At 50.0% G+C, this 18927-nt stretch overlaps 1 protein-coding gene across 1 annotated transcript in view; it reads left to right on the top strand.

Annotated features, from left to right (window-relative positions):
• LOC110525858 (histone acetyltransferase KAT6A) overlaps positions 1 to 14874 on the top strand; it is a 38480-nt gene extending 23606 nt beyond the window's left edge. The window contains exons 7-17 of the mRNA XM_036980011.1: positions 309 to 634; positions 1118 to 1230; positions 2329 to 2444; positions 2581 to 2722; positions 3618 to 3779; positions 5159 to 5252; positions 5755 to 5986; positions 6234 to 6414; positions 6509 to 7198; positions 7375 to 7630; positions 9367 to 14874. Coding sequence (XP_036835906.1) covers positions 309 to 634; positions 1118 to 1230; positions 2329 to 2444; positions 2581 to 2722; positions 3618 to 3779; positions 5159 to 5252; positions 5755 to 5986; positions 6234 to 6414; positions 6509 to 7198; positions 7375 to 7630; positions 9367 to 12617 — 5563 coding nt within the window. The 3' untranslated portion in view covers positions 12618 to 14874. The remainder of the gene's footprint in view (positions 1 to 308; positions 635 to 1117; positions 1231 to 2328; positions 2445 to 2580; positions 2723 to 3617; positions 3780 to 5158; positions 5253 to 5754; positions 5987 to 6233; positions 6415 to 6508; positions 7199 to 7374; positions 7631 to 9366) is intronic.
• The last annotated feature ends 4053 nt before the right edge of the window (positions 14875 to 18927 follow it).

Raw genomic sequence — 18927 nt, forward strand, 5'->3', positions numbered from 1 at the left:
AAACAGCAAGCAATGCAGGTGTAGAAGCACTAGTTAACTGTAAGGTTGCAAGATTGAATCCCCGAGCTGATAAGGTAAAAATCTGTTGTTCTGCCCCTGAAAAAGGCAGTTAACCCACCGTTCCTAGGCCGTCATTGAAAATAAGAATTTGTCTAGTTAAATAAAGATGAAATAAAGGTATTTTTTGATGGCCAAAAATACCAATATCGGCCATTCCGATTAATCGGTCGACCTCTAGTCCTTAGTCGTCTGTGTAGTGTGTTGCTTTTTCCTGCTGGGTCTCTGACCAATCCTGTCTCCCGTTGCAGACCAGGCCGGCCATTCAAGAAGCTAGGTGGGCGTGGCCGGCGGAAGGCGGACCGTCGCTCGCAGTGCTCCTCCCCACGCTCGTCGTCCAGCTCGTCCTGCGAGGGTTACCCTGGCGACGATCGGTTGCTGTTCTCCCTGCGGGAGGACTCGTCGGAGCAAGGCGGCCTGCGCTTCAACAGGAAGACCAAGGGCCTGATTGATGCCCTCACCAAGTTCTTCACGCCCTCGCCAGACGGACGCAAGGCCCGGCACGAGGTGGACTACTCCCAGCAGTACCGCATCCGTAAGAAGGCCATACGTAAGGGAGAGGGCGACGACAGGACAGGTGAGGAGGGGAGGCTGGAATAATGCATTGAATAATGAGGGTGAAGGAGAGGCTGTAGTGGCTTTATTTGTGTCAGTTAAACGACGCACTTCATACGATGTTCCTCAGTCAGACTCAACACCTGCAGAACTTGCTTACTGTCCAGACGTTTGTCCACACACCTCACGGCCCAACGCCTCTCCCCCCGTTTGACCTAGATAGTTTGTGTGTGTGCTGATATATGTAGGCTACGCGTGCCATTTTTTAAAATTTACGTAGTTCTGTCCTTGAGCTGTTCTTGTCTATTAATGTTCTGCATTAGGTCGTGTTTGGTGCGGACCCTAGAAAGAGTAGCTGCTGCTTTTGCAACAGCTAATGGGGATCCTAATAAAATACCAAATACCATTTACAAGTTCCAGCACTTTGTGTCTGTCAGAACCTTAAAACATGACTGTTCTGTTCCCTTTCTGTACGTGTCCCGCCGGCTGTTTCTTCCCTCCACAGACAATCAGGACAGTAGTGACTGGCGCGAGGATGACGACAAGCTGCCAGGACATGAGAACCTGACCGAGAAAGACGTGGAACTCTTCAGACGCATCCAGGAGCTGGCACTACAGGTAACCACAGACGGAGAAGGAAAGAAAGTCTCGCTGTCCGTCTCACTCTCGCTGTCCGTGTCTCGCTGTCCGTCTCACTCTCGCTGTCCGTCTCACTCTCGCTGTCCGTCTCACTCTCGCTGTCCGTCTCACTCTCGCTGTCCGTCTCACTCTCGCTGTCCGTCTCACTCTCGCTGTCCGTCTCTGTCCTGTCTGTGTCTCTGTCCTGTCTCTTTGACTGTCTCTCTGTGTGTCTCTCTCTCTTTGTGTGTGAGAGATCAGCTGCCCTCCATATCTTTCTATCAGTGTCTATTCCGTTGTGATTCCTCACTGGTACAGACGCCTCAGAGCTTCAGAGCGCTGCTGTACATCACAGGAGAAACTCTCATTGCCAACGTTGTTTTATTCTCCTCCTCCCGTCAGACTTTTCTCTAGTCTTGCTCGGTAGGAGAATAGGAAAGGCAGGTGAAAGGTAGAGGTGCACACTCAGCGATTAAAATGTCCACTTTGGATTTTATAATTGATGGCTTCCCTTTTTTGTGTTGTGGTTTGTTTACAAATGGTGTAGAATAGACGCATTCTGGTACTGCTCGCTTTTGTCTTAGAGTGGATCCTCTCTCCCCTGTCATGGCAGTCAGTGAAAAAGACCTGACACTGTAGGCATGGGTGAGGGGCCTGTGTGTGTGGAAGCGTGTGGTTACCAGCATGTCAACAGAACCCAGTGGCAGATGCCTAGAGTTTCCACTCAAGACAGACCAGAGAGCTAATAATAATCCTATGAGCACAGGAGACCAGTTTGTTTCTGCTTTACTGTGCCTGTGTGAGTATGTGTCTTCCTGTCACTTAAGTGTGTGTGCTTGTGTTTGAGTGCTGGTGCGTGGCAGGCAAACACAACCACACGCTGTGCTGGGTTAGGCAGGGGGCAGTCAGAAAGCCCAGTAATCCCTGGTGTGTAATCTCTGTCTGCTCCATGCTCTTCTTAATCCCCTGTTGGAAAACCTGGCCTTCGCTTGATGCTGTAGCTCCAAAACTGAACCCTCCTCTCTTTCTCTCGCTCCGTGTGTGTCTGTCTCCCTTTCTTTTTTGTCTTCTTTGGTCTATATTTTTTTGCCTTTGCAGAAAGTCGGGGTGACCGGCCCTCCAGATCCCCAAATGCGTTGCCCGTCTGTCATCGAGTTCGGCAAGTTTGAGATCCAGACTTGGTACTCTTCTCCGTACCCACAAGAGTACAGCAGGTAACGAACGACACGACCCACGCTGCTTTTCCCCACACACGCTCCACTCTGAGTCAGTCCACTGTTAGTTTGCGCTCGTGTAACGGGATGCCTCACCCTTTCCCCCTCAATCTTCTCCCCCCTCTGCCTGGCCCAGGTTGCCTAAGCTCTACCTGTGTGAGTTCTGCCTGCGTTACGTCAAGAGTCGCAGCATCCTCTTCCAGCACATGAGGAAGTGCGCCTGGTTCCACCCTCCAGCCGACGAGATCTACAGGAAGGACGACGTCTCCGTGTTCGAGGTGAGACTGAAAGAGGGATACAAGATGGGGGGGGGGGGGGTCACCTCCCCCGCCACAAAACCACCCTGCTCCTTCTACATCCTCTGCCAAGAGTGGCAGTGTCACACAGGCATTTGTCAAAGACTCTCGTTCCCCCACCAAGGCGTCAACTGTTCCCAAAACCACCTTGTTATAATATTGACCCACAACTCAAAGCACCGCCCTATGTGAAGCTACCGTACCTAGATTGTTATCTAGTACAACTACTGCTAGTCTTTTTGTTTTGTTGTACCTGGAACCGGGACTGCTTGTGTTAAAACTATCACTTCGGAACCAACTATCGTGGTGTCAGCTAACTGTCGAGTTCCTGACCAGCGACATCCAATGTGCAGAAGGTTGAGAAGCGCTGTACCAGTACATACTGCAGGCCTCTAATTGAGGGCCCGTCAGTCTATGAACGTCCGTCTGCCTTGTAGCATAGCGTCTGCAGTTTCGCTGCCTCTCCAGCCCGCCTCGTCCCCTCCTGTCCTCACTCAGCAGCAGAGTAGAATAGCTGGGAGGTCTGGCTGCCTGCCAGGGAGCCCCTCGCTCGCCCAGCCTGGGATACCAGGGATGCCATGGCTTCACATCGTTGGCATCATTGTCTGAGGCTATAAAAGCAATCGACTCCCCTCCCGTATCCCATGAGTGTCTCAGAGTTACTGACGTTGCGGTTCGGAAACGGGCTGAATGGTGCAGTGAAGACTGCCCTTTTGACCTTGGGTCATTGTAGTCAATTGTGAATAATTGTCTTTGTCAGATTGGTGGTTGCTGTCTGTGCTCATGATGTTCAAATCAAATATAGGTTTTCATTTCATTCATGGTGTGTGTGTGTGTGTGTGTGTGTGTGTGTGTGTGTGTGTGTGTGTGGTCTCAGGTGGATGGGAACATGAGCACAATCTACTGTCAGAACCTGTGTCTGTTGGCCAAGCTGTTCCTGGACCACAAGACGCTGTACTACGACGTGGAGCCCTTCCTCTTTTACGTTCTCACACAGAACGACAGCAAGGGCTGCCACCTGGTGGGCTATTTCTCCAAGGTACGTCTAACCACCAAATAAATGCAGATTTATATACACACATAAGCAACAAATGTCTTGGGGGGCAATGAGCAAATTTGAGGTCTTGTGAGCGGAAACGTTTTTTTTTTTGCATAACTTCCCGGTGCGCGTTTACAGTGAACACTGAGGCTGTACCCTTACAGTTTTAGACAGTAGCCAATAGGCTATTTGAGCATAATGTAGGACTATCAGAGTGGCCTACCAATAAAACCAAAGGAGCAAATCCCATAACATTTTCACAGGGAAATACTGTAGCTTTTGATTTGTCCATGTAGCCTATATGCGGTGGTCAATGCGGGCCTACATTGCGTGAGACTTTTTAAAGTGTGTATATTATGAAGGGCTTGACATTGATGAATGATTTTGTTAGATGACTGTAAATGGCATTTTATTGAATGATGCAAAAAAACATTCAACAAAATGTAACTGTAAATGTAGAATTAGGCAACGTAAGCTACCCTTTGCCAATTGGCTTATTTGCATATTCAAGCCGGTCTCAAAATACAACACTGCCCCTTTAATTAAGACACAAGCTTTTTTTTTAAGTTGGCCTGACCGGCTTTTCATAGACGGCTTGAAATGTGGCCGACACGTTTTGTGCTCTTGTAGGAAGCAGTAACTCCCCACTCCCCTTCGTTTAACCCTGGTGAATCCCTGTGTGCAGAGCAACGACCACGGCTGCTTTGACGCTTTCTCTGTGTCCCCCGTGTCTGTATGGATGTAGGGGCTCTTCTTCACATAGGCTGCCTGCCAAAACACAGCAATTATCTTAGTACACACACACACACACACATATACACTATTGCGCTGCTCCCAGGACATCACCGCCGCGCTGCACCACCTCATACTGGAGCAGAGAGGGGAGTGGTGAGACACGCACACATAGTCAAAATCATGACGCCGTCACAAATTCAACGACAATGTGTCTTTAGGTCGTCGGTGTCTACACCAGGGCTCTCCAACCCTGTTCCTGGAGAGCTACCCTCCTGTAGGTTTTTTGCTCCAACCCAATGTAACTGACCTGATTTTTCAGTTTATCAACCAGCTAATTATTAGAATCAGCTGTTCTAGATTGGCGATAACCAATTGGACGGTAGCTCTCCGGGGAACCCTGGTCTAGACGCACCTTCCTTCTACTCCGGCGAATCCCTCTGTATGCAGAGAAACCACCGCTGCCTTTGATGCTGTCTCACCCCCCTGTCTGTCTGTCTACGGATGCAGGTGCTCCTGGAATCGGCCAAAACACAGCAATTATCTTACCACGCTCACACACACAAGACTCCTGCTGTATGTACTAGCACAGGCTTGCTCTGAGTGTGTTTCCATGCCTACTCTCTCTACCTCTCTCTCCTCTCCAGGAGAAACACTGTCAACAGAAGTACAACGTGTCCTGCATCATGATTCTTCCCCAGTACCAGCGCAAGGGCTACGGCCGCTTCCTCATCGACTTCAGTAAGGAGCTCCACTCAGGCTCTCAGCTAGGCTCTTACCTCCGCTCCCCAGACCTCTCTGATGCCAAACCAGGGGTTCTAAGCTGCTGTAGAGTTCTTGGTCAATGCCATCGGAATAGCAGTCAATCCCATTCAATTGAACTAGCAACATGTTGGAATCTGACTCAAAGTGCCTGTAATGAATAACGTCCGGTCCAATTCCTTGTTGAGCTGAATAATCAAAACCACATTGACCCCTTCCTACTCTGCTTAGCTGGTCAAATTGGATGGTTTAGAAGGTGTTGGTTATTCTGAGGAAAAGCTGGACCACTATCATGTAGTAACAGGGCAAGTAGTGGTAGAAAAGGCAGCATGAATTTATTTCACACGGTCTGACTGAATCGTATACACCAATAGTCAGACTGAAATGCCGTCAAATGTAAATGCGCCTCGTGCCGCCGACTGATTTTTAAAATGAACCTTGTTCTCCGCCCGATCCTGTCTCTCTCTCCTCTCCCCTCCAGGCTACCTGCTGTCCAAGCGGGAGGGCCAGCCCGGCTCCCCAGAGAAGCCCCTGTCAGACCTGGGACGGCTGTCCTACACAGCCTATTGGCGCAGCGTGGTGCTGGAGTGTCTCCATGAGGTCCGCGACCGCCAGCTCACCATCCGACGCCTCAGCAAGATCACGGGCATCTGCCCCCAGGACATCACCGCCACGCTGCACCACCTCAACATGCTGGAGCAGAGAGGGGAGCGGTGAGACATGCGCTCGCACCGTCAGAGGCGTAACCACGATGCCGTCACAAATTCAACGACGCAGAAATGAGCAACGACATGCTGACTACCAAGGCCATTTGAAAGCTGACGAGACTATTCTACAGCATGGAACATGTGTCTGTTTGGGAGTTATTTGTTCAGAGTGGTTCTTCCCTCCCTGTGGGGTTTTACCCATCTGTCTGAACAACACCTTGACCTCCCCTGTCTCTGTCCCCCTGTCTTGTAGGCTAGTCCTGGTGCGCAAGGAGAAGCTGGTGTCCACCCACATGGTTCGTCTCACCGCCAGGCCCCGGCTGCTAGAAGTGGACCCTGACTCTCTCCGCTGGACCCCCGTCATCATCACCAACACTGTGGTGTCGGAGGGAGAGGAGGAGGAGGAAGAGGGAGAGGAGGACACCTGCAAGGAGGTGAGGATAATGACGCTTCAGGTTCTAAAAAAAAATACAATATTGTGTGTATTAGGGTGGTAAATTATGGAGTTAATTTGATATTTTGAAACAGATCAAGCCTAGCCACAAGGTGTCTCCGTTCTCCTGGCTCATCCGAGGAGGCGAGGAAGAAGAGGAGAGAAAGTGCTTCCCGGGGTTCCCCGCTAGCCAAAGCTCTCCAGCCTCCTCCCCAGTCCGCTGCCCTTTGCCCATCCCCGACCACCGCCCCCCTCCCCCCGCCAATGGAGAGCGCCGGGGCAGGGGCCGCCCACCCAAGAACTGGCCCTGGGGCAAGGTGAAGGATGGGCCGCGGGCCGAGAGGCGGCCGGGCCCGGGACGACCCCCAAAGAGCCGGGTGGAAGTGCAGGATGATGATGAGGAGGAGGAGGACAGAACTGAGGGCACTAATGCCAGCCCCACATTCGGCAGCAGCCCACCCTCCCTCTTCTCCTCAGACAGGCAGCAGGCGGATTCTACAGGCACCATCAGGCCCCTAGAGATGCTTGGCAGACAATCTGTTGTCCCACCCCCACGCAGCAGAGGGCGACCTCCCAGGAAGAAGGGCCCCAAGCGCAGGCTGAGTGAGGGGCCCGGGGAGGCCTTGCCCCAGTTGCCCCTGTCACCCAGGCTCAGCGACCTGTCGCCGGTCAGACGGAGCTGCTTCAGTGAAAGCAGCGAGGAAGAGGATGGCGACGATGACGTGGAGACGGGGGATCATTCCCCACCCATCCTCACAAAACCCACCCTGGGGCTCAAATGCAAGGTGAATGGAAAGACTGGATCTGCTGAACTGCTTGATATAGGTCACTCCAATGATAAGAACGTTGTGACCTCGAAATAAACATTAGTGACATGTGTTGACCTCTTCCAAAATAAGAAATTCACACTTTCTGCTTGCAACGTTTTACTGTTTTCAATAGCTTTTCCATGTCTCCCCAGAAACCGTTGAGGAAGAGGCGCATGCGTCAGCGCAGCCACAGCCACGCACATAGCAGCGTGGTGACCGAGACCATCTCCGAGACCACCGAGGTGCTAGATGAGCCCTTCGTGGACTCTGACTCTGAGAGGCCAATGCCCCGGCTGGAGGAGGAGACCCCCCTGAGGCGCTACCCCCCGGGCCGCTCCGCTCTCCGACACACGGACCCTACGGCCAAGCGGGGCCGGCGAGCCAGCCTCACAGAGTCTGAGGAGGACGGTGAGTCCACAGGGCTAACAGAGCAGTTATTTACAGTGGGGCAAAAAAGTATTTAGTCAGCCACCAATTGTGCAAGTTCTCACACTTAAAAAGATGAGAGGCCTGTAATTTTCATCATAGGTACACTTCAACTATGACAGACAAAATGAGGGGAAAGAAATCCAGAAAATCACATTGTGGGATTTTTAATGAATTTATTTGCAAATTATGGTGGAAAATAAGTATTTGGTCACCTACAAACAAGCAAGATTTCTGGCTCTCACAGACCTGTAACTTCTTCAAGAGGCTCCTCTGTCCTCCACTCGTTACCTGTATTAATGGCACCTGTTTGAACTTGTTATCAGTATAAAAGACACCTGTCCACAACCTCAAACAGTCACACTCCAAACTCCACTATGGCCAAGACCAAAGAGCTGTCAATGGACACCAGAAACAAAATTGTAGACCTGCACCAGGCTGGGAAGACTGAATCTGCAATAGGTAAGCGGCTTGGTTTGAAGAAATCAACTGTGGGAGCAATTATTAGGAAAGGGAAGACATACAAGACCACTGATAATCTCCCTCGATCTGGGGCTCCACGCAAGATCTCACCCCGTGGGGTCAAAATGTTCACAAGAACGGTGAGCAAAAATCCCAGAATCACACGGGGGGACCTAGTGAATGACCTGCAAAGAGCTGGGACCAAAGTAACAAAGCCTACCATCAGTAACATACTACGCCGCCAGGGACTCAAATCCTGCAGTGCCAGACGTGTCCCCATGCTTAAGCCAGTACATGTTCAGGCCCGTCTGAGGTTTGCTAGAGAGCATTTGGATGATCCAGAAGAAGATTGGGAGAATGTCATATTGTCAGATGAAACAAAATATAACTTTTTGGTAAAAACTCAACTTGTCGTGTTTGGAGGACAAAGAATGCTGAGTTGCATCCAAAGAACACCATACCTACTGTGAAGCATGGGGAGGGGAAACATCATGCTTTGGGGCTGTTTTTCTGCAAAGGGACCAGGATGACTGCTCTGTGTAAAGGAAAGAATGAATGGGGCCATGTATCATGAGATAATGAGTGAAAACCTCCTTCCATCAGCAAGGGCATTGAAGATGAAACGTGGCTGGGTCTTTCAGCATGACAATGATCCCAAACACACCGCCCGGGCAACGAAGGAGTGGCTTCGTAAGAAGCATTTCAAGGTCCTGGAGTGGCCTAGCCAGTCTCCAGATCTCAACCCCATAGAAAATCTTTGGAGGGAGTTGAAAGTCCGTGTTGCCCAGCAACAGCCCCAAAACATCACTGCTCTAGAGGAGATCTGCATGGAGGAATGGGCCAAAATACCAGCAACAGTGTGTGATAACCTTGTGAAGACTTACAGAAAACGTTTGACCTCTGTCATTGCCAACAAAGGGTATATAACAAAGCATTGAGAAACTTTTGTTATTGACCAAATACTTATTTTCCACCATAATTTGCAAATAAATTCATTAAAAATCCTACAATGTGATTTTCTGGAATTTTTTTTCTCATTTTGTCTGTCATAGTTGAAGTGTACCTGATGAAAATTACAGGCCTCATCTTTTTAAGTGGGAGAAACTTGCACAATTGGTGGCTGACTAAATACTTTTTTGCCCCACTGTATGTAGCAATGTATAGGTGTACAGTAGCTAGGCATTGATATACAGTACTTGCTTGAGTAGATCTGTATGTGTAACAATGGATATCTCTCCCCCTCTGTTCTCGTATAGAACCCACTCCTGTTCTGAAGTCAGTTGCCTCCCTACGGAACCCAGAGCCCACTGCCTCCGCAGACACCCGAGAGTCCCCCGTCAAGAAGAAGAAAGGCTGGCCCAAGGGCAAGCCCCGCAAGCCCCTGCACTTGAGGAAATGGCCGGGCGGGGCCAACCAGAACGCGGGGGACACCAGTCTGACCACCTTGAGCGACCCTCCGCCCCCCAAGATCAAGATGAAGCCGGGCCGCAAGCCCCAGAGCTGGTACCTACAGCGGGCCCAGGAGGAGGCCAAGAGGCAGGAGGCAGAGAGACCGAGGCTGGGTCTGGGAGGGGGGCAGCAGCTAGACAAGCCTCCCCAGCAGCTAGAGGACCGAGCCTGCAAGAGGTCCTCCAGAGCTGCAGCTACCGACAACGACAAACGCAAAGACTCTGATGAAGAGGACGACTACCCCCCCAAGCCCGTGGAGCAGAAGATCCCCAAGAGGCGGGGGCGACCGCCCAAAAACCCATCCCTGCTACAACAACCCGTCCCTAAGCCGCTCCCTGTCTCGGAGCCGGAGGAGGAGGAGGAGACAGAGAGGGGCTGGGTAGAGGACAAACCGAGCCATCCACCGACCCGCTCCCTCCTCTCACCGTCTTCTACCGGAGGCCCCAGTGCCCCCCAGCCCAGCAGGCCAGACAAGAACAGAGACATGGCTGACAGGGAGGATGAGGAAGACGAGGAGAGGGAGGACGAGGAGTGTGCGAGCCTGGGCAGCAGCAGCAGGAGGACCGTGGCAATGCCAGGCTCGGGGAGCAGACGCAGTGAAGACCATGATGCAGACGACGAAGGAGATGGACACCTGGAGGACAAGAGCAACAGCAAGAAGAGGAAGAGCCAGGACTCTGAAGAGGAGGAAGAGCCTGCCTCCCCCGCCTGCTCTCCGCCCGTCAAAGAGGAACCCCAGGGTGGGGAAGGTTTTTTAGACATGCAGGGAAGCGTGCAGGCCAGAGACGCCTATGTCAGCAAGCAAGAGGAGGAGGACGAAGAGGAGGATGACGAGGAGGCGGAGGAGGAGCTGCAGGAGGTGAAGTGCCGGCCGGTGGACGCAGCACAGGACGAGAGGAGACGGCGGCGAGAGGCGGAGGAGTCGGCAGCGGCAGCTGCGGCGGTGGAGACTGTGACAGCCATCTCAGTCCCCTCCGAGCCCCTAGAGCTGCAGCCACTGCACCCCGAGGACAAGGCTGTCACGGTGCTGATGGAGCCCCAGCACCCCCACCAGCACCCCGACTCCTTCAAGGAGGAGCTGACCCACCACGGGTCCCACCACGGCCAGCACCACCACAACAACGAGCTGGACCTGGAGACGGTGCAGGCGGTCCAGTCTCTGACCCAGGGAGAGGCCCAGGACGAGGAGCCAGAGAGCCACGGGGTCTCCCACGGAGCCTACCAGGACTGTGAAGAGACGCTGGCCGCATGCCGCACCCTGCAGAGCTACAGCCACGCCGGGGAGGCCGAGGAGGAGGCTACCCACCTGGCTTTGGTGGAGGAGTGTGGATCCTCCCAACACAGCAGCCCCCTACCCCATACCAACCCCCCCATGACCCCCTTACCCAGCCAATCAGTCCGCTCCGTCAACAGCCCAGCAGGCGTGACCCCGGGAGGGGTGATGGAGTCTGGGCTGGGGCAGCAGAGAGAGGGCACGCCAGGCCCTACTGGGGGAACAGGGGGAGGGGTGTACACCCAGATCACCCCTGAGCACCCCAGCTCTCTGTCAGCCCCGTCCCTGCAGAACATGGAAACCAGTCCCATGATGGACGTGCCGTCGGTGTCGGACCACTCCCAGCAGGTGGTGGACAGTGGATTCAGTGACCTGGGTAGCATCGAGAGCACCACAGAGAACTATGACAATCCCAGCAGCTACGATTCCACCATGGGCAGCGGGGGAGGGAACAACAGCGGTAACCATGCGGTCGCCTCGACCTCGTCGGCGGCGGGCTCTTCCTCTAACTCGGCCACGCCCTCCTCACAGGGAAACAGCTGCTCCTTTGTCCCGGCGCCCGGCCTCACGTCTCCCAGCGGCGCCGTGACATCACAGCTCGCCATGGGCAGCTGCAGCCTCATCCAACAGACCGGGCCAGGGCCCAATAATGGTCCGGGAGCCAACATGGGTGGCAACAACAGTGTGTCTCAGCCTCCGCTGCCACCCCGTCCGCCGTCTGCTAACACCCACCAAGGCATCAAGTCCCCTCAGAGCTTTGTGAACGAGAGGCCGCCCAGCGCCAGCCAGCAGTCCCAGAAAAAAGTGCAGCAGCCCCCTCAGCAGCAGCAGGCTCCCAACCCCCAGCCCTCGGCCCCTCCAAACCCCCACACGCAGCAGCAGCCCCTATCCCAGTGCAGTATGGGGAACGGCTTTGGCTCCACGCCAATGATCATGGAGATCCCTGAGAGTGCCTCCCAGGGTGGGGGCCGCAGCCTGTATGAGCGGATGGGCCAGGACTTTGGTGCAGGGGGTTACCCCCAGCCCTCGGCCACGTTCAGCCTGGCTAAGCTGCAGCAGCTCACCAACACCATCATGGACCCCCACGCCATGCCCTACTCGCACTCGGCCTCTGTCACGTCATACGCCACCAGTGTTTCTCTGTCTAACCCTGGTCTGGCCCAGCTCTCCCCCTCCCCACACCCTCCCTTAACCCAGGGCCAGGCCACCATGAGCCCCCCTCCACAAATGAGCTCTGGCTCCATGAACCTGGGCTCCCTGCAGCTGCAGTGCAACATGCCCACAGGCAACATCGGCCTGCCTCCCCCGCCCCACACCCAGAGGCTGCAGGGCCAGATGGCCACAGTGAAGGGCCACATCGCCATCCGCTCCAAGGCCCAGCTGGCCCCCGCTCCCTCCCCGCACCAGCAGCAGCTGTACGGCCGCAGCTCTGGGTCCGTGGCCATGCAGGGCTCGCCCCGTACCCTGGCTGTGCAGCGCAGTATGATGCCCAACCTCATGCCCACGCCGGCCGGTTACAACACCATGAACATGAACCAGCTGAACGCCATGTCGGCCGGCTACCGCATGCCACAGCCTATGATGAACAGCGGTTACCATGGGAACCCCCCTTACATGAACCAGCCCGCCCAGTACCCCATGCAAATGCAGATGGGCATGATGGGGGGGCAGGGGTACCCACAGCAGCCTATGCAGCCCAATCACCACGGCAACATGATGTACACGGGCCCCACCCACCACAGTTACGCCGGCGTCCCCAAACAGTCGCCTTACATGAGCAGATGAGTAGAGAACCCCACAGCAACGCCGCAGCTCTCAAGAGATGGGGGGGACACTCTCCGACCTGGCACTCTGATGTAGGGAGGGACTCTTCTGTCGCCTCTCTTTACTGTATTACTTGGTGTTGAATCCACCCTCTCCAAAGCCAGAGCGAGCATAAGGGGAGAGCAAGGGGAGACTATGTTTTGTATGTGTAATTTTGTTCTATTCAGTTGGATTCATCCCCCACCCCCAAGCTGGCTGTGTAGGGAGTATGCTGGCACGATACATAACGTGTAACTGGACCTCTGGTACTGTCTGGCAGACTGCACTAGTCTCGTCAGACCTACACAACACGCTCCTCTCTGGCACAGTTTCTACGCTAACGGAAGGCTCCCCTCCACTGTTTACTGGGAGGAGAGTGGAGGAGGAGGAGGAGGAAGATGGGCTGAAACATGGACTTTGGAGGACCTTACATTGTCAAAACTGAGAGGTTAACTAAATATATTAAACCATGCACACAATATTGTAATTGACATAGGAAGCCTTAACTTGGAAAAAAAGAGACTAATTATAATTGTAGATGGACTTTTCTTTCAATATATTTGAATACTTTCATTGTTTTTATTTTGACAACCGTTGAAAACAACTCACGTGCAGTCCAACCTCTCTATGCTTTGGTCTTGAAGTATGGCATACTGAAATGGTGGTACACCCTCTAGCGCCGACACACACACACTCTCTCTCTCACACACATACGCGCGCACACAACCCTCTCCATTGCCACTTGGTGAGCCGGGGCACTTCAGTCTCAGAGTTGAGATTCATGGGTCCTAAGTGTCACAACAGTGTCAGGAGTCTGTCTTCCTGGTAGAAGGGTGTGTATCTGGGGGGGGGGCACCACTCAACCCAGGATGCTGTAGCTGTTCGTTCTGGAATGTTTAGATGTAAATATTCTGCTACTTCCTGTCGATTCACAGTCCAGCATTGTCAGTCAGCGAGCCAGCTAGTCTCCCCTCAGTGGCAGGCAGAAGACATTGCAGCACTTACATTTTATAAAAAAATAAAAAAAATGTTGGTCACACTCTACAGAAGGCTATTATTAGGCTTTTTTACCCAGTTGATGGTGTATGTCTGTCATCCCCATGCAGTTTACCTTCCAGGGAAAGAGATGAGGTCTACCAGGTGGAGTAACTCACTGCTTTAAGGAAAACCAGCTGTTGGAAATTAGCTGAGCCACTTCATTCAAGTGTTAGTAACCCACAAACCGAGGTCAAGGCATCCTCTCTGAACACTGTTTTCTGTTAAAAGGAGTCAATCTGTGCAAGTCTGCAGTGCACTTCCATTGATTAGTAGAGATGTCTGCACTCTATGGACCATCGACATACGGAGAGGTGGCCAATGCCAAATACTGTGCATTGTGTACGCCTTGCACCCCCACACACACAGACATCTGGATGGTCACTGTGTTAGGATGGGACGGGTGGTGGAGGAATTGACCCAGTTGTCTCAATGTTCCAGTATTCAAAGTCAAAATGAGGATACTTTTCTTACAGACCTGACGTTTTCATATATTATTTGTTTTTTTGTTTGTTTTTTTAATTTCTCTGAACTTTATCAGACTGGGCAGCTTTCTTTTATGACACAAGCTGACTCTTTTTGACTTTAGAAAACCTATTGTAGAGAATGTTTTTTCTATAATATAAAAAAGAAATATTGTGACATTGGTACTGTCATTTTTTTCACTTCTGTTTCAGGAAAAAAACTACATTTTTTTAGCTCGACTCTGTAATATTATTAAGAAATTCAAAACAAAAAAAAATCTCACTTTTAGTGAATTTAAGATGCCTTTTAACTTCTCCATTCCATCTCATCTCTAGAGTTTTCTATCTTTGTGTAGTATATTAATGCTATTTTAAAACAAAAGGAAAAAACATATCTGAAGGCCACTTAGCCGTTCTTTTGTTTTGATTTTGTGTGTGTGTATAGGACGACTTCCTTGCGTTTTAAGAGGCATGTAAAAATGAGCTCAGTATATTTGTCTGTTTATATCGCTTCCCTTTTTGTATCCTTTGTAATTGTACATGGTGCATTGTGAGCTAAGAGAGTACAAGATAGAGGTGAGGCTGGCTGGGTGCATTGCGATGGTTGATAGTGCCCTGCTGCCTCTGTCTCTCTACTTTGTCCCTGTATGTATTTCCATTTGTTTTTCTTTCTTAGCAAGTACTTTCAAAGAACTCTGTACATTTTAACATAAAACAAAAATAAATTATGTTGAGCCATGTATGTTGTCATGTTATTTTTTTTAATCTATTGTTCGGACTTTTAATAATTGCTGCTCCTTGGCAGTGATTTTCTCACTTTAACCAGAAATGAATTGATTTAAATTCGTATTTGCTATGTGAAGCTGGCTCATATATACTGTTCATATAAGGTAATCAGTCAGTTAGGCCCTAATCTATGAGTTTCACATGACTGGGCCAATCAGAATGAGTTTTTCCCCACAAAAGGGATTTATTACAGACAGAAATACTCCAAATGTTGGCTGGTCTCAGACAATCCTGCAGGTGAAGAAACTGGATGTGGAAGTCCTGGGCTGGCGTGGTAACGTGTGGTCTGCAGTTGAGGCCGGTCGGACGTACTTCCAAATTCTCTAAAACGACGTTGGAGGTGGTTTATTGTCAGGGTTGGGAAGTAACGGATTACAAAAACATGGTAACTGATCCGTTACTTTACCAGCAAACCCCCCCACCCCCCCACCCCCCCCCCCCCCCCCGGAAGTTTAAGTTTGTTCCTGAGTAAGCCTGACCACTATGATGACACACCAAATGTGTTTGATGGATCGTGGGAAAAGAGCAGGAATAGGCTTTTGTAGGCTACTCTCCAAGCTGTCTTCCAATGGTGTGACTGCTGTTGGCATCCAAAGATTATCCAATTTGAATAAAGGCTTGGAGGTAAGGATTACAGCAGTGGTGTATAGTCGTGGCCAAAAGTTGAGAATGACACATATTTATTTTAACAAAAGTCTGCTGCCTCAGTTTGTATGATGGCAATTTGTATATACTCCAGAATGTTATGAAGAGTGATCAGATGAATTGCAAAGTCCCTCTTTGCCATGCAAATTAACTGAATCCCCCAAAAAACATTTCCACTGCATTTCAGCCCTGCCACAAAAGGACCAGCTGACATGTCAGTGATTCTCTCGTTAACACAGGTGTGTGTTGACGAGGACAAGGCTGGAGATCACTCTGTCATGCAGTTTGAGTTTGAATAACAGACTGGAAGCTTCAAAAGGAGAGTGGTGCTTGGAATCATTGTTCTTCCTCTGTCAACCATGGTTACCTGCAAGGAAACACGTGCCGTCATTGCTTTGCACAAAAAGGGCTTCACAGTCAAGGATATTGCTGCCAGTAAGATTGTACCTAAAAAGAAAAACATTTATCGGATCATCAAGAATTCAAGGAGAGCGGTTCAATTGTGAAGAAGGCTTCAGGGCGCCCACGAAAGTCCAGCAAGCGCCAGAACCGTCTCCTAAATTTGATTCAGCTGCAGGATCGGGGCACCACCAGTACAGAGCTTGCTCAGGAATGGCAGCAGACAGGTGTGAGTGCATCTGCACGCACAGTGAGGCAAAGACTTGGAGGATGGCCTAGTATCAAGAAGGGCAGCAAAGAAGCCACTTCTCTCCAGGAAAAACATCAGGGACAGACTGATATTCTGCAAAAGGTACAGGGATTGGACTGCTGAGGACTGGGGTCAAGTCATTTTCTCTGATGAATCCCCTTTCCGATTGTTTGGGGCATCCGGAAAAAAGCTTGTCCGGAGAAGACAAGGTGAGCGCTACCATCAGTCCTGTGTCATGCCAACAGTAAAGCATCCTGAGACCATTCATGTGTGGGGTTGCTTCTCAGCCAAGGGAGTGGGCTCACTCACAATTTTGCCTAAGAACACAGCCATGAATAAAGAATGGTACCAACACATCCTCCGAGAGCAACTTCTCCCAACCATCCGGGAACAGTTTGGTGACGAACAATGCCTTTTCCAGCATGATGATAACTAAGTGGCTCGGGGAACAAAACATCGATATTTTGGGTCCATGGCCAGGAAAGTCCCCAGACCTTAATCCCATCCTTGTGGTCAATCCTCAAGAGGCGGGTGGACAAACAAAAACCCACAAATTCTGACAAGAATGGGCTGCCATCAGTCAGGATGTGGCCCAGAAGTTAATTGACAGCATGCCAGGGCGGATTGTAGAGGTCTTGAAAAAGAAGGGTCAACACTGCAAATATTGTCTCTTCGCATCAACGTCAATAAAAGCCTTTGACACTTATGAAATGCTTGTAATTATACTTCAGTATTCCATAGTAACATCTGACAAAAATATCTAAAGACACTGAAGCAGCAAAATTTGTGGGAATTAATATTTGTGTCATTCTCAAAACTTTTGGCCACGACTGTAGTCTACAGCAATATGGATATCACTTATTATTGATATCTACATAGCGCATTGATGTGAATCACACTGCTGCTCTCATTTAGCTATTTGTGCCTTACGGATTGTGGTTGTGGATGGCTGTTCACAAATCTAAATGTGTATTTGAACCCAATAATGGTTGAATTCAAGAAGTTTAAGATGCCTATCAATCATTGTTTTTGAAACCAGTGGACATTCAGTGAAAAATGCACTCTTCCAACAGCTGTATAGTGCGGATCCAAGCCTATGGAATAAAAGTGGGACTTTTATTGTTCAATCTAATTCATGCTGATAAAAAACATTATATCAATAGGCCTAATGGACACAGGCTCAAACTCAAACACTTTTTATAGACTTAAAGGGGAAATCTGTAGTTACTCATCCATTTTTGGACTTATAAATTATATATTAATGTAAAGCTATACATTATATGTCCAGCTATGTAAACTTTAACACTGATTTATCCTGCAAAAGATGACGTTCAATTGGTAACATACATTTTTGTCTTCTAATGCTTCTTAATAACTGAATGTAATCAGATTACATTACTGAGTTTGGGTAATCAAAAAGTTGAGTTACTGATGACAATTTTGGACAGATTACATTTAGAAAGTAACCTACCCAACTCTGTTTATGGTAGAGAAATTAACATTCAATTCTCTGGCAACAGCTCTGGTGGACATTCCTGCAGTCAGCATGCCAATTGCACGCTCCTTCAAAACTTGACATCTGTGGCATTGTGTTGTGTGAAAAAACTGCACATTTTAGAGTGGCCTTTTATTGTCCCCAGCACAACGTGCAGCTGTGCAATGATCTTGCTGTTTAATCAGCATCCTGATATGCCACACCTGTCTTGGAGAGACTACAGAAAGATAGGGACGGTGTTGATCCATCTGGTTTGTTTAAGAGACATCTGGATACTGTGTATCAGGATTTTGTGGCCATTTACACAGATGGTTCAAAAGATCCAAGGACAGGAAGTACTGGGTCAGCATTTGTATTGCAGGAATGTGGGGTGGAAGTAAGGACATGTATTATAGATCATCTGGCTGTATATACAGTGGAGCTGATGGACACACTCTTGGCCTTGCAGTGGGTGGAGGAAGTCCAGCCAGAAGTTATTTGCTCTGATTCATGTGCAGTGTTAATGAATCTACAGTCCTTTAGGTCATGTAGCAGACAAGACCTGCTTTGTGAGGTGCTACAAGCCCATGGCAGGATTAGACAGATGGATATACAGATCAGATTTACTTGGGTTCCAGCCCATGTGGGGGTGGCAGTTGATGTACTGGCTAAACAAGCACTTAGAAGTGGCGATGTTGTAGTTTCAATGAGCAAGGCAGAGGCAAAAAGCCTGATATGGACAGTGATGTTGCAGAGATGGCAGGAGCAGTGGAATAGAGATACTAAGAGCAGGCATTTATTTCAAGTACAGAGAGAAGTTGGGGAGGCTATTTTTAAAACATTAAGGGTAGGACACAGCCAATTGAATAAGTCCTTAAATGTGATAGGATATCATCCAACAGGAAAGTGTGATTGTTGCCAGGAAACAGAGACATTGGGGCATGTATTGATACAGTGTGGGCAGTATCAGAGAGAAAGAGAGAGGCTGAGATCTAGTATGAGGGAGAAGGGGATACAGGAAATTAGTATAAAGAGTATATTGAGTAGAACGTCATTAGACAATCTCAAATATTTTATATTTTTTAAGAGAAATGGGACAGGCTGGCAGGATTCTGTGGCGCAGTGGTCTAAGGCACTGCATCTCAGTGCTAGAGGCGTCACTACAGACACCCTGATTCGAATCCAGGCTGTATTATAACCTGCTGTGGTTGGGAGTCTCATAGGGTGGCAATAAACACC

The sequence above is a fragment of the Oncorhynchus mykiss genome, chromosome 6 (genome assembly GCF_013265735.2).
Source record: "Oncorhynchus mykiss isolate Arlee chromosome 6, USDA_OmykA_1.1, whole genome shotgun sequence".
Taxonomy (NCBI): Eukaryota; Metazoa; Chordata; class Actinopteri; order Salmoniformes; family Salmonidae; genus Oncorhynchus; species Oncorhynchus mykiss.